This window comes from Ipomoea triloba, chromosome 1 (genome assembly GCF_003576645.1).
Source record: "Ipomoea triloba cultivar NCNSP0323 chromosome 1, ASM357664v1".
Lineage (NCBI taxonomy): Eukaryota > Viridiplantae > Streptophyta > Magnoliopsida > Solanales > Convolvulaceae > Ipomoea > Ipomoea triloba.
The window spans coordinates 27,663,973-27,679,630 of record NC_044916.1 but is presented as its reverse complement, the minus strand read 5'-3'; the positions used below and the strand labels follow the sequence as shown (position 1 = coordinate 27,679,630).

Here is a 15,658-nt window from a genome sequence, read left to right as displayed (position 1 = left end):
AAAACCTAATTAGCAACGAATATGTATAGAGTTTGTTCACAATGAAAATGGGCATCAAGAGAAAAATTGAACGATAGTTGCTCAAAACTCAGATGGTCATGATGCTATCGTGTGTTGCTGAGCCGCCCCTCATACCAAGGTTTGGGTCGGAGGGCTCAGAGTCACAGGTGAGTCATCTCGGTCAGTGGTGCTTCTCATGGGTCGGATCCCATGATACAAAGGTTTGGAGGACTCAGACGTACTCAGAGGTGAGTTGCCTTAATCAGCGATAGATGTGTCCTTTGCGCATGGAGGAACCAAAAGGCAAGAGAACAATGTTTGCTACTTTTTCTAAGGGCTGAATGGGCCGGGTTACCGCCTTGACTTGCACGGGTATCGCACGCCCACTATCTCACTTCATTTTGCTACAGCATATCATATCGTTGTTTGTTTCTTGTACTGTTTATTCTAGTTTATTTGCCTCCGATATCCGTGCGTGATTTGTCAGATCAGAAGCCATATATATGCCGCCTTGGCATGCACGAGTATTGCACGGCCACTATCTCACTTCATTTTTACAACATCTGATTTTGTTTCTAGTTTATTTTTAGAGTTTAGGGTTTATATATGTTTATTGAGGGAGCTAGGGAGGAGTACTGCAATATATATGTTGTCTGCAACTTGTCTGTCAATTAGTTGTGTTTTGAGAGTGAGAGAGAGAACTATGCCTATATATGCATGCTTAGTTTAATGTTGGACTGTTGGTAGTATTATATATATATATATTTTTTGATAATATGTTGGTAGTATTATATATTCATCTCCCAATTGCTTTTATTTATTTATATTTTTTGTTCATACATACTTTCTCAACCTACTGAAACACAAAGAGCCAACGGATCAAACTTGTGACCTCTCACTTAGGAGGGTTACAATTATATGCCGCTTGACCACAAGGCCTTTGGCACAATTGATTTTATTTGTTTACATGTTCATAAACTATTAACTATAGGTACAAAATGTGCTAAATGAAGGTATAGAATTTTTGCATCAGGATTCACAGTGCAATATGAACTTCGGTGTTTGGTATAACAATTGGTATGAGCTCAGTCCACGTGTTACCCTGCTTAGGCTAGCATGCCATGATTTTATATACTGGGCTTTGTCAGGCCACGTTCCATGTAATACAATTATTATATCGTGTACCATGGTCCATCTTATAACATGGATCATTGACATAATGATTATTAGTATTATGTTGAAAGTTTATTTTTAATCTATTAAATGTTCATTTTTAAAGATCATTTTTGTATACTGAATAATATTCATTTTTAGGTATGCTATCAAAAAAAATGAATTGTATTGAATATTCATTATATTTAATTTGTTATGAAAAAATAAAATTTTAATACATTAAAAGTAAATATTTATGTGTGGTCTATAGTATAATTTACCCATGTAATATGGGCTGAGCAGGTTAAGTTTGGATTACTTTTATCTTCTATCTATTTTTTAAAAATGTTTTATTATTTATTTATTTAAATTGTAACCTAAAAATGTATTAATTTGAATTTATTTTATTTACGAAGTAAATCTCATAACATTTTATAAAGAGATAAAGAGACTCACATTATATTCATACTAGTGACAAGAATCTTTATATATTACTGTAGTTTAAATTCAAATTGCAAGTTTATTTGTACTTTATAAAGTATAAATTTTAGCTTTATAAATGTATAAATAATATACAATTTAACAGTTATACAAATATGTAATAAATTTAAAAACTATAATTATAATTAAACTTTTAAAAAGTATAAATTATAGTATATAGATTTATAATATTTTAAAAATTATTAATTTAAATATTTTAATAGATTAAAATGGGCTGGATTGGGCTAATTTAAAATTGTGGACTGAGTTGGCACAACCAACATTAGTACGTGTCGGGTCATATAGAGCTGGGCAGAATTGACACGACACGACCTATTTGCCTTCACTACATTGGATTAAAAAAAACTACTAATTGGCATCATATCGAATATGTATATAGCTTGTTTCACCATGAAAATGGCCATCAAGAGTAACACTTACTGAACGGCAGTTGCTCAAAACTCAAATGGTCATGATACCACCGTACCATATGTTGCTAATAAGCCCATCATATACCAAGGTTTGGAGGACTCGAGAGCCATATATAGGTGAGTCATCTCGATCATTGGTGCCTCCCATAAATCAGATTTCATGATACAAAGGTTTGGAGGAGGCTCACAGGTGAGTCGTCTCAATCAGTGATAGATGCTCTTTGCGTATGGAGGAACCAAAGGACAAGAGAACAATGTTTGCTACTTTTTCTAAGGGCTATCCTATTTTTATTTTTATTTTTTCAGAATGGGTTACCGCCTTGAAATGCACGGGTATCGCACGGCCACTATCTCACTTCATTTTGCTACATCTATCATATCGTTGTTTGTTTCTTGTTTATTCTAGTTTATTGTTAGGGTTTAGGGTTTATATGTGCTTATTGAGGGAGCTAGTGAGTACTGCATTATATATGTTGTCTGCAACTTGTCTGTCTATTAGGTGTGTTTTGAGAGAGCAAAGCCTACGCATGTTTAGTTTAATGTTGGACTGTTGGTAGTATTATTCATCTTACAATTGCTTCTTCTTAATGGTTTGCAAGTAGCTTAGGTGTACGTAGACCAGAAAACCAGATCATGTACAATAAAGGGATTATATTGTATATTTGTATAATCTGATCTGCATGTGCTTTCTTTGCTCTTGCTTGCTTGCTTGTTATTATAAATTAATAATAATACTCTGATCTGCAGTTGCTTTCCTTTTTCATTTTGCGATATTTGTTGGGTTAATTAGGGTACAAGGAAAAGAAATTTTTAGAAAAGATTTTCTCTATTGGTGTTAATTAGCCAATGCCTCTTAAATTAAACACTAATTAAGGTAGTTACTAGTAAACTAAAATTGTATATCTCTTCAATTTCAATTGAACATCTCCTCAATTTTGAAAAAAAATAAAAATAAAAATTGTTTACTATAATTCAATGAATTTTGAAAAGAAAGCGCTAAAATGTCGGGCTAATTAACTTTTTATTCACTTTTCCTTGTGAAATTGTGTAGGTGCATTAAATGGATTCTTAATTACGGTCGACTAAAAGACCAAGTTGACATCAAATATGTACAAAGGTTGTCCACCTAATATGCAATTCAATTCATATGTGTCCTACCTGATTGAGAAGGTTCAACAATCGACGCATGATGAATTGAATGTAATCAAATTAAATGATATCTTTTCGAAAGTTATTATTATTTATCGAATGAAAATTATAATTTGTATAAGTGTATTTTAATATGAATTTTTTTAGAGTTGGAAACGGTTATTAAAAAAATGTCTAGCTTGTTGTGAATTGAAGTGTATTATCGCGTGAATTGTTGTATTGTTAAATTGCAGGAAATCAATATCAATATACGTAATAATATAGGGTAAGGTAAAGAGAAAGATAAGAAATAGTACAGAGAAAATCATTAATATTTTATTATTCATTCTTCAATATTTCACTCCCTCTGAATATAACAATCTTCAAACCCTCTTGTATAAAAACAAATTTTTTTTTTCAAAAAATAAGTGTAGAAAGGGACTTTGTGGACAAATATGCTAGATTGTCGATCACTAGAGCGAACATTATATTATATATAATAATCTCGTGACTCTTCTGGAGTTCACGTGAGTTGAATCTTGGATACTATATATTTTGTCAAATATTTCCTAACATATACTTTTTTTGAAAACATTTCCTAACATATACTAATTTATCATTTATGCAATACAAGCTTTATTGTCCTTATATAGGACAATTGAGGTAAAACATAACATAACGAGTTTCAGATTTGGCATCATGAGGACCAAATAAAATAACTAATACTCAAGTAGCCCATCAAAATCATATATTTGTTTCTCACATAAATATCAAAATCTTTGTATTTCGAAGGTACCGTACCAGAGGATATGTAAAACATTGTTCCAATATTTCATTATTCTACGTAGAGCACTAAATGTTGTTATCAATTTAATCATAAATATCATGCAAGTGCAATTATAGAACTTTTGGTCCTAAAGTGGTGCTCCAATGAAAATTAAGTAATGGACTTTTATTCCAAAATATCCATGTTATCCTCTTCGAGTCTAAACAATTCATTATCTATTTCAAGAGATTCGACAACTATTAGTGTGATAAGTACATGATATTTGTCATTTCAAAAAAAAAGTACATGATATTTATCCATATAAAATACGTCAAATGTATTTTTCAAGATTGGCTAATTGGTGTATACAATTACTTCAAGGAAATGCTCGATGTGCAAGTTGAGATAGTACATAGTTTTCTCAAGTCTTTCATCTCAAAATTTGTGTTTAAACATGAACTAATATGATCAAATTAATAATAAATAAATAACTTTATTAACAACTTTTTAATAAACACATAATGAGATACAAATTTTTCATTATTTCTTAATTCTTACCTTTTCAACTTCAAACATATTCTTTTTCCTTCTTCTTCTTCTTCTTCTTCTTCTTTTTTTTTTTTTTTTTTTTGTATTTGAAAAAGTGAAAATTTTCAATTAATATAAATACAAATAAGTCCTGGATATTGTGTTACTTTCAAAGCACATGGCTTTTCAATTCACAACGTTAGTACGTTGTCGGCTACAGTCCAATTCATTAATGCCGTGTTTGGTATGCGAAATTATGGCTTTGGGGCCAGCCATGATTTAAAGAGTATTTTTTTGTTTTTTCTTTCTCTCATTTTTATTTTTGCCATCCGAAATTTATCGGTTGCTGTAATAAGAATGTCAATTATTATTTGCATTACTATAATTCTATATCTTTTTAATTTATTTATAATATTCTCCCCCATTGCAATTGGGATGTAGATGCAATTTGGCTTGGCAATGTCATGTTGCATTAGTATTTTTATTTTTATTTTCATTATAACAATGCTTGCAAATTTGCAAGCTAAGTCTGGCAAACACTTAATTTTAAATTAAATATGATATATTGAATATAACTATAATGGAAGGTACTACTTGAACTCTCAATTTTTACTATTTGGCATATTTTGTATCATCAAACAATGAAACAACCTTAGTAATGAGATGAGATCGATATGATGCAGTAGGCTGGCAGGAAGTGATGAGTACAATAACCATAAGATGAGAGAGAGCTGAGAAGTAGGAGGATGAAATTAAAGTTGAGAAATCCCAAGCTAAGGTATATGGAAAATTATTAATAAGTTCATAATTAACATCCCACGCACGTACAGAAGAATAGACAACAACGTACAACTACTAACTCGATCGATCAGTACAATATAATGCAATATAATCAAGCTAATAAGAAATCCTAGCAGATCGAATTGAAGTAGTACGTAAAAGAGAATAATTAAATCCAAAGCTTAATTATTTGGCATGAGAAATGAGAAAGAAAGAAATAGTAGGGCGGGCGGAATTGGAACATATATGAAATGAGAAGAGAAGATAGAGAAGCTAAGGATGATAGTAATATTAGGGGCATTTTGGTTTGCCCTTGGAGTTCTTCAAGTCTCTGTAACAAGGGCACTGGTGCTTGTTGCCGTAAGTCCCAGACGGCACACACTTGCATTTGGCACAGCACAGTTCGCAGTACTTTATGCACCTGTCCTTCACCCCAGCCTTGGCGCATCGACCGCTGCACTTCCCAGAACAATAACCTACATTACCAATTATATAACATTAGTGAAAACCAAACCATTTTTATACATGCACTACACATCTATTCTTCCATCTACTATACAACTAAACAAAACAGGATGCTAGTTAGCTTGTTGGGCCGAGGCCGATGTAAAGAGCCAACTAGCAGGTGGCCTGGCTAGGAGATTGTTGAGGATAACGCCTTACCTCTAAAAAAATGTGAGGGTATAAGGAAATAAAGTTACTACTTCTTAATTTTTATAGCTTTTGGCATAGTATGTAATAGCGCAACGCTTGATTCTAAAAAATTAAATAATATTAGTGTGAGGTCACGGGTTAAACTTACCTGATTGTGCCACCGCGGAATCAAAGGCGGAGGAGGTGATCAGAAGGAGAGCCAGCAGCAGTAGGAGAAAGCTGCAGGCAAGTAAGCTCCTCCTTCTCATCATCATCATCTTTCTTTTCCGATCCAAGAATATTGTGTAATGTGTATATATTGGCTGATGAATATATGTTAGCTTGGGTGGGTGCGGCAGTGTGGCGTGTGAGGGCAGCTATATATAGATCAGATTGAGTAGTTAGACAAGTAAACAGTGTAGACGACACCTCTAGCTCCGCTCAGACCCAACCCCCTCTTCAGTGGGGGTAGGTAGACAACATACAGCTGTAATATATATATATATATATATATATATATATATATATATATATGCATGTACCTCCTGGCTCCCTTAGTTACTATGTAACGACGTCCCTCCCTTCCCCACATACATTATTCCTGTCTTCTCATCAATCATCTCCATCTCTACCTATCATTGGCAAACATATACTATACATGAGCTCAAGCCTCAAAGGCCCTGTTTCTGTCACTACACATGAGTTTGTCTTCCTGGATTCTTTTGTCCATCTCTATTCTCTTCGTAAAAGATAAAATTGGCTAGACTTTTACTAATTGTACACAGAGAGCCCAACATGGCTGGTGAGATTAGATTCTTGATTTTTTGTCATAAATTTCACCTCTCTAACCAGTTTGAACTATTCATGCCAACAATATATATATATCCAAATTACTTCCTTTACTCTTTTTTTCTGGCCAGGTTGTTGTTATTATCTTGGAGTTTATTAGACTTAATATCCAATTTGGTCTCTCTACTATTAAGATTTCATCACTTTGGTTATCAACTTCCATACTTGCTCAATTTCATTCTCAACTATGTAATTTTTACCTAAATAGTCCTTTGTCCAAACCAATTAAGACATTTTAATTTTGGTTAACAATTGCATAATTGCTGATGAAATTGAGAAAATTTGAAAGTTCAGACATCAAAGTGATGAAATCTTAATAATGGAGGAACCAAATGGGATATTAACGCGAGTTTATTATCTCGAGCGAATTGAATATACTCGAGTTCATTCTTGATCTATATTATTAGCTAAATGTACCGTGAAAGAATAATAGCTAATAAAACATACAATAATTATTGAAGGAAAAAAATAGGATGCAATATTTTATGTAGAATTACAAAATGTGATAAAAATAGGATGATTTTAAAAACTGAGCAAAATGAAAAAAGAGCATTTGGAACTTGCTTTTGAGGTTAGAAACGCAAGTTCCAAATGCTTTTATTAATTTATTCTTTTCCAAACATTGACCACAAATTGGGCAACGCACATAGATTGCTAGTGGCAATTTATATCGTGAACCATGGTGCACAATGCATTGTGCACCCCGTACGAAAATGAATTCTGTGTATTCTAGGTAATCGTTCTATGTATTCCAGGCAATCATTCTGTGTATTCTAGGCAACCGTTCTGTGTATTCATGTTAGTAACACATGTTGTGATGTGTTTGTGCATTCGAATGTTTAGGAGGATGAGTTCTGTGTATTTTGTGTCAATATTCTGTGTATTCATGTTATTAACGCATGTTGTGATGTGTTTGTGCATTCGAATGTTAGGATGATGAGTTCTGTGTATTTTGTGTCAATATTCTGTGTATCCTGTACAAACGTTCTTTGTATTCTAGATAATGAATTCCCTGAAGTTATTCGCGTCCGCGTTCACCAACATAAAAACGACGTCGTTTCGAACCAGGGTCCACAGTCACGATATAACAATCCATTGCTAGTTATCATTACAATTTGGGCTCAAGGGCAATAGGGCCTATGTTGTACCACAACCAATAGAATATTCTAAATTGGGCCGCTTTAGACCCAAAAAGGCAAATGCTTTTTTTTTTTTTTTTTAATATTCGACAGAGGGGACACCTAGCTCCAAGTGCTTTAATCTTGGATTATCGTACCCCTTCTACGGGGCACGCCTTCATGGTCGTCTCTAAGGATTGCCATAACAGTTGGCTGGGGTAGTGGGAGCCTGCTATATACATTTGAGATCTCATATTCAACTTATCGACAACATAATTTTGTTTTCTAAACATATGCCTTAGAATGACTTGGTTGTTTTAATTTTCTCTAGTAGCTCCCTCAGGCTGCAACCAAGTTGCCACGGCAAATGGTATTATTAGATCGTAAAAATTAGTCAGTATATGATGAACCTTAGTCCACGTAGTTGTGTGGATCATTGTGATACACCACAAATATGTATATTGTCAAATTAACTTGTAATTGAAATAAAATGATACTTTAATGTTAGCTATAATGAATTTATTGTGTGTATAAAATGAAACTAAATAGCAAAGTTAATAGCCAATGATCTTGTAGTCAAGAGGCATGTAATGACTCTCCCAAATGGGAGGTCATGAGATTAAGCCTCAACTTAATTTTATTTGTTACGTGCCTATATGCGTATATGTGTTAAAATTGCAAATTATGTGATTTTGTGCTTTAATTTGTTATTATCTGTCAATTACATGATTATGTGCACATGCATGATTTATTTATTTCGAATTGCATATGATGTGTGTTATGTGATTTTTAGATGGTTTCGTGAATGCTGATACGTATTTCCCATCCTTTTGCATTTATTTTCAAAGTGTTCACATGCATTTAGTGGAAGTACTGTTGAAAATCTTTGTTGACATGGTATTCATTTATTTTATCTTGTCTTATAAGTCATGTGATGAAGTCTATGTCTTTGCATGTAATCTGATAGGTGTGCTTATGTGTCTAATTCTTACCCTCTTTAACCTTTACTAGGGTAACTAGAGTAACAACTGTAAGAAAATAGAGTTCTTACTTGTCACTCAGATGTTCTCTAGAGAAAGTTGCATGTGAATTTCTTAGTTGAACGAACTCCAAGTTGAATTCCATTCACCTTAATACACCTTGAGTAGAATATGATAAAAGAATAAAGTGTTCCGTTAACAACTAAAGATTAACATATCGCAGATAACCATATAAAGGAGAGACAAGAAAATGGATAAAAGTGGTGAAAATAGTAATCATAGGCTGAATTGAAGCATCAATACAAAATGGTGCCTCCCATCAATAACCGCCAAAAGAATCCTAGTATAGCTAGGGCCAGCCAATTCATATTTAGTCCCAAAATGTAATATATGTAAACCACATCAACTAATCTAAATCACCAAACACAGGAGACCCCACCCAACGCCCACGCTTCCAACAATCATCTTCATCGATCTCACCCTCTCTGATCCACTCTGTAACAACAATCCACAAAACCATTAATCAAATATTATATTCCCAGTATTTTATACTATATTGTATATATAAAAAATTTTTGGAGTATAAATGTATAATACAAAAGAAAATTAATATTCCCGTCCCAAATTCTACTTCCAAAAAGACTAGAGATTGTTTGGTTGGGTGTAATTTGGGGAGAGTTGTAATTCATTGAATTGGAATTCAATGAATTTGGCAATTACAGTGTTTGGTTGGAGGGATTTTACAATTCAGCAGAATTGCAATTCCCTCCAAATGAATTACAATTCATGGGGGTACCCCCCATGAATTGTAATTCGGTGGAGAGGAGGGGCAATTATATGGGTATAAAGACCATTTTGCCCCTCCTCTAAATCCTTTGTTTTTTTTTTCTTTCTTTTTTTTTTTAATTTTTTTTGAAATTATTATTATTATTATTATTATTATTATTGAAAGAATTATTATTATTATTATTATTGTTATTCTTTTTTTTTTGAAAACTTATTCTTATTCTTATTATACTTATTATTATTATTATTATTATTGAAAGAATTATTATTATTATTATTGTTATTTTTTTTGAAAAATTATTCTTATTCTTATTATACTATTATTATTATTATTATTGAATGAATTATTATTATTATTATTATTACTACTACAACAACATAAGGACATTTTAGTCATTCTATTGCTTCTTACATTTCAATCCCCTGTACTCGTATTCATGCATACCAAACACTGTAATTTCAATTCCTACATTATTCATTGAATTGCAATTCCACCGAATTACAATTCTTTTTCCCCCTAATTCCTTCCTCCCAACCAAACGACCTGTAGATGTATCATTGTTGGCACGTGGGTACCACTGCATATATGATATAACAAGCAAGAATTGAAATACGTATTTATGTATGCATAGAGATATAGAGTCTACGCCTACGCCTAATCTAGAGGATGAAGAGCCCAGTCCCCGAGTCATGAAAATCGAGGCCACACAGTAGACGAGAAGACGTTAATCTTAGCAAACGCACTCACAGGTGTACTACTATACGCCTAAAACAAACAAGACATCTTTACTAGAACCATAGAACTTTTTTTTTTTTTTTGAAAAACAAACACGAAATATATTAATTCAACAAAAGATCCGAACGAACAATACATGAAATAAAACGAGGAATACAATCAAAGTACGCCACAACGCCACTACTTGAAGCACCTAAGGATCTCTTTGCAATAGCGTGGGCTGACATATTTGCTCCCCGTTTAACAAAACATAAATTAACCAAAACCAACTGGTCTAACAGGAAACGAATGTCCTGAATAAGTAAACCGAAAGGGCCACTACATAACCCTCCATTAACCGCTGTAGTGACAAGCTGCGCATCAGTTTCCACAATCACCCGAGTCCACCCCTTCTGTTTGACCCAACTCAAAACCTCTCGAACCCCTACGGCCTCCGCCTCACGAACTGAGAACGCATAGTCCCTTAGCTGCCACCCCAGACCCAGCACTTCACCTCCCGCACCTCGCACTACCCACCTTAGACCCATCCGACGTCGCTCAGCGTCCATTGCAATGTCTACATTTATTTTGACATAGGAATGCACTAGTGGCTGCTACGATATGTTGGAGGAGACGGCAGCATGAGATGCAGTTGATGTTTCACGCAGCGCATTCGCCGCAAGCCAATCAGAACAGAAGCGCAATGCATTAGCCACCAATGGTTTCGGATCCATGCAATGGTTATTAAACACCAATTGGTTCCTATTTTCCCACACTGCCCAACATACATCAATAATATTAATAATCATCTCTCTAGGCAGGGAAGACCAAACTGCCCCAATCCAAGTATCAATGCTGTCAACATAGTCCATACGCCAACACCTATTCAACTCGCTCCAACATTTATGAATAAAATGACAGTTCGCAAAGAGATGAACAATAGTTTCTGGCTCTACCCCACACAAGGGACAAACAACATCACACGCAACCTGTTTGATCGTCAAAGCATCTTTAGTAGGCAATCGTTTAGTACACAGAGCCCAAAAAAAAACACTTCAACTTTGGCGGTATATCCCACTTCCACATCCCTTCCCAACATACTGCCCTTTCATCACTCAACCCCTGACTCACAACTCTATATGCACTCTTTACAGAATAATCTCCCGACATATCCTCACCCCAATACCAAACATCCCGAACCGGCCTATTTGAAGTTGGTAAACTCATAATAAGATTTGCATCCCTGGTGTTAAAGATGTCCCGGACTAACTCTCCATCCCAAGACAAAGTATTAGGAACAAACAAAGAATGAACACAAGGATTAGTTAAATAAGTAGGTTCAGGAGTGGTCACATAAGGATTCTGAGTATCCGGAAGCCAAGGAACCCCCCACACCCGAGTCGTAGACCCATCCCCCACACACACCCGAGCTCCCCTCCTAATCAAAGATTGAGAATTCCTTATGCTAGTCCATACAAACGAAGGGTTTGATCCTAAACCCGCATCCAAAAATGAACAAGTAGGAAAATACCGAGCTTTGAATATCCTTGTTACCAAGGCATTTGGATCCGAGAACAACTTCCACCCTTGTTTCCCCAACATGGCCAGGTTCATCTCCCTCACAAACCTAAAACCCATTCCCCCAAACTTCTTGGGTTTACACAAATCCCCCCATGTACTCCACCTTATACCTCGACTCTCATGTTGCTCACACCCCCACTAGTATGAATTCATGAGCCTCTCTATCTCCCCAGACAGTGTTTTAGGAAGTAAAAACACATTCATCGCATAATTAGGAACACTTTGCAACACTGTTTTCAAAAGCACCTCCCTCCCCGCTCGAGACAGAAACCGATTCCCCCAATGATTAATACGAGCCCGAACCTTGTCTCGAATAAAACCCAACACCTCACGCTTCCCACGACCCACAAAAGCCGGTAACCTCAGATATCTCCCTCTCTCCCCCCGTTCCTGAACCCCCAACACCTCGCTCACAGCTTCCTTATCCTCCCTACTCACATTTTTCCCGAAGACCACAGAAGTCTTCTCAAAATTTATGAGCTGGCCACTAGCCTCCCCATACTCCCTCAAAATTTCCCGAATCAACCCCGCTTCCAAATTATTTGCTCGGAAAAAAAACAAACAATCATCTGCAAAAAAGAGATGAGAGACAGGAGGCGCATTCCTAGCAACCCGAACCCCATGCAAGACCCCCTCAACCTCTTGAACCCTTAACATGGCACTTAGACTCTCAACAACCAGAATAAACAGACAAGGAGACAAAGGATCACCCTGACGCAACCCCCTAGACGGAACAATAGGACCCCACTCCCTCCCATTAACCAACACTGTGTACCGCACGGTAGAGATACACTCCCGCATTAAACCCACCCACCTCTCGCTAAAACCCAATTTCAACAAAACAGCTCCCAAGAAGCCCCACTCAATCCTATCATAGGCTTTACTCATGTCAACTTTTAAAGCCACACACCCTCCCCCATTACCCTGACCCCTATGCAACGCATGACTCGACTCATAAGCAATCATGACATTATCAATAATAGAACGACCCGGAACATAAGCACTCTGGGCCGAAGACACAATAGAATCAAGCAAAACTCGAAACCGAAGAGATAACACTTTGCCTAAGATACGATACAGCACATTACACAAAGAAATAGGGCGGAAATCAGACATCAAAGATAGGGTTTTCTTTTTTGGGATTAATGTAATATGCGTATCAGTTAAAGAGACAGGCAAGCGACCGGTATTCAAAAAAGACTGACAAAAAGAGACTCCCTCATCACCAAGGATATGCCAGTGAATCTGGAAAAAGCCAGGAGACAATCCATCCGGGCCCGGGGACTTGTCCGGATGCATTGCAAAAACAGCGGCCCGAACCTCCTCAGAAAAATCACGCAGCAAATCCATATTTTGGGCATCAGTAACCCTGCTTTCCAAACACTCTAACGCGGGCCTACCATCCCCCTCCACCGCCGTGAATAAAGTGTCAAAATATTTTACCACCACCTCCCCCATACCCCGTTCGTCCGAAATCAAAACCCCGGCCTCGTTCCGCACCCCTCTAATATAATTTCTACGTCGTCGCCCATTTATAGAGTTCTGAAAAAACCGAGTATTAACATTCCCACCCTTATACCACATCTCCTTCGCCCGCTGCCGCCATTTATCGCTTTGAACTTTCAGCAAAGCAAAATAGCGCTGCTGCACAACACTGAAAGCTCCACCCGAACTTCCGCCATCCACCCCCCTCAATCTACCCATATCAGTTTTGCAGTAAGCAATTTCATCAGCTTCTCCCTTAAACTGACGCCTACCCCACTACCACGCTGCCTCTCCACAACCCGCCAAGCGACTAAGTATATCACAGCCCGCTGAAACCTCCCACGCCTCCGCTACCACCTCCTGACACTCCCTCTGAACTCCCCATGCATTCTCAAACCTAACTCGCCTGTGTACTACCCGTTTCCGACCCTGCTCCAACTTCAACAAAATTGGCATATGGTCACTGCAACTACCTTCTAGGGACCATGCCCTCGCACCCTCAAACCTATCCCGCCACGGTCCCGAAACTAAAATTCGGTCAAGTTTTTCTTGTACCCACCGATCCGTCCCCCTACCCCTCTCCCACATAAATTGATAACCCCCAAAGGCGAAGTCAGTTAGCCCACAATCACTCACTGCCTCTCGAAAACCCCTCAATAACCACACTAGGTGAGGAACCCTCCCCACCTTCTCCCAAGCCCACAACAAGTCGTTAAAATCCCCCATAAGAACCCAAGGGAGATTATTAAGAGAAGATAAGTACCGTAATAGATCCCAAGAGAGATGTCTCCGGCTCCTCTCCGGACTACCATAGTAGCCTGTGAAACGCCACTTCAAAGGAGACTCGCCGGACGACACCACCGAATCAATATAATGATTGGAGTAGCCAACCACTTCCACGTCCAAACCCCCATTCCACAACAGCGCCAGACCACCACTGCGACCCTGTACGCTCACGGAAAAGCAATTATCATACTTCAACTGCACTCGTACCCTCTCCATCTTTGCCGTACTACTTAAAGTTTCCGAAAGAAATAACAAGTCAGGTTTATGATGATTCACAAAACCCAACAGGACATGAACTGCCAATGGGTTTCCAAGCCCACGGTAGTTCCAACTTAGGCAACTCATTGGGCCGGGTGGGCCTGGAGTCCAGAACCCACCTCATCAGTTACGTTCGTAAGCTGACCTTCAACAATCATCGGACTAGACTCACCTCCAAAAAAATCACGCTCAGACCCACCCTCTTCCTTTTCTGCTCCACAATCACCACTCCCTCACTCTCATTATCAGCATTAATGTCTGCTTTATTATCGACATAAGTACTACTATTAACCTTATTATTGAGAAACGGCGTAACCCCCTTTCCCAACAATGAATGCTGTTTTGAACCCTCATTATTGCTAACCGTTACAGGCACCCCCTCACTTCTCACCGGCGACACATCGACTGCCTCAAGGTCCATAACCAACCAGCGATTCACCGGCGGCGGCACTACCTTCTTCCCTCCAGCACGCAACCAAGGACCGTAAGGTTTCTCCTTCCCCACCTCCTCCTTCTCGAAAGCAACCGGACAGAACCGATCACCGTGCCCTATGACACCACAATGGAAATAGAACGACGGTAACCTCTCATACCGGAAATCTACCCAGAACCAATCCGCTCCAGGCTTCTTCATCTTTATTCGCACACGTAAAGGCCGTTCAATATTAATCCGAACCCTCACTCGCATAAAAAATTTTCGAGGACCCTCAAAATTCCTGGGATCCGTGGCCTCAAAAGACCCAATCGAATTCCCAACCACTTTCGCAACACGCTCAGACATAAACCCATTTGGTAAGTTGTGAACTTGAACCCAAAACGACGACCAATTGAGGGACACAGTCGTCGGATCATCGCCTGTCTCCAACCGCCGCATCGCCAGCAAGTTCTGGTCAAAAGTCCAAGGTCCATCCGTCATGACCCGAGCTACATCCTCTTCATGAAAGAACCTAAATAGGAACCTATCACTCCCCAGTTCAGTTATATGCACCCCTTTCACTGGTTTCCAAGCCTTCGCCATCACATCTCGAAAAACAACGAATTTGACATGCTTATCAGTCACTACCCTACCGACAATCGTGAAACGATAATCAACCACTGGTTGCTCAACTTCATCAACCTCCACAACAACACCCTCCTCATCAGCGTCCAACGTCAGTGCTGCACAAGCCTTCGCCAGACCACTCGACCCCCCCCCCCCCCCT

The 15,658-nt window shown here is 37.7% G+C and overlaps 2 protein-coding genes across 2 annotated transcripts; both read right to left on the bottom strand.

Moving 5' to 3' along the window:
- Positions 1-5,251: 5,251 nt before the first annotated feature.
- LOC116033090 (peamaclein-like) lies at positions 5,252-6,280 on the bottom strand. The gene is made up of 2 exons (XM_031275846.1): positions 6,068-6,280; positions 5,252-5,741 (listed from the first exon to the last, which is right to left on the bottom strand). The coding sequence occupies exons 1-2, from the start codon at positions 6,174-6,176 to the stop codon at positions 5,557-5,559; spliced, it is 294 nt and encodes a 97-aa protein (XP_031131706.1). The 5' UTR covers positions 6,177-6,280; the 3' UTR covers positions 5,252-5,556.
- A 4,680-nt stretch (positions 6,281-10,960) lies between these two features.
- On the bottom strand, positions 10,961-11,984 carry LOC116011776. Its single transcript, XM_031251184.1, has 2 exons — positions 11,448-11,984; positions 10,961-11,335 (listed from the first exon to the last, which is right to left on the bottom strand). The coding sequence occupies exons 1-2, from the start codon at positions 11,982-11,984 to the stop codon at positions 10,961-10,963; spliced, it is 912 nt and encodes a 303-aa protein (XP_031107044.1).
- Between the last annotated feature and the right edge of the window lie 3,674 nt (positions 11,985-15,658).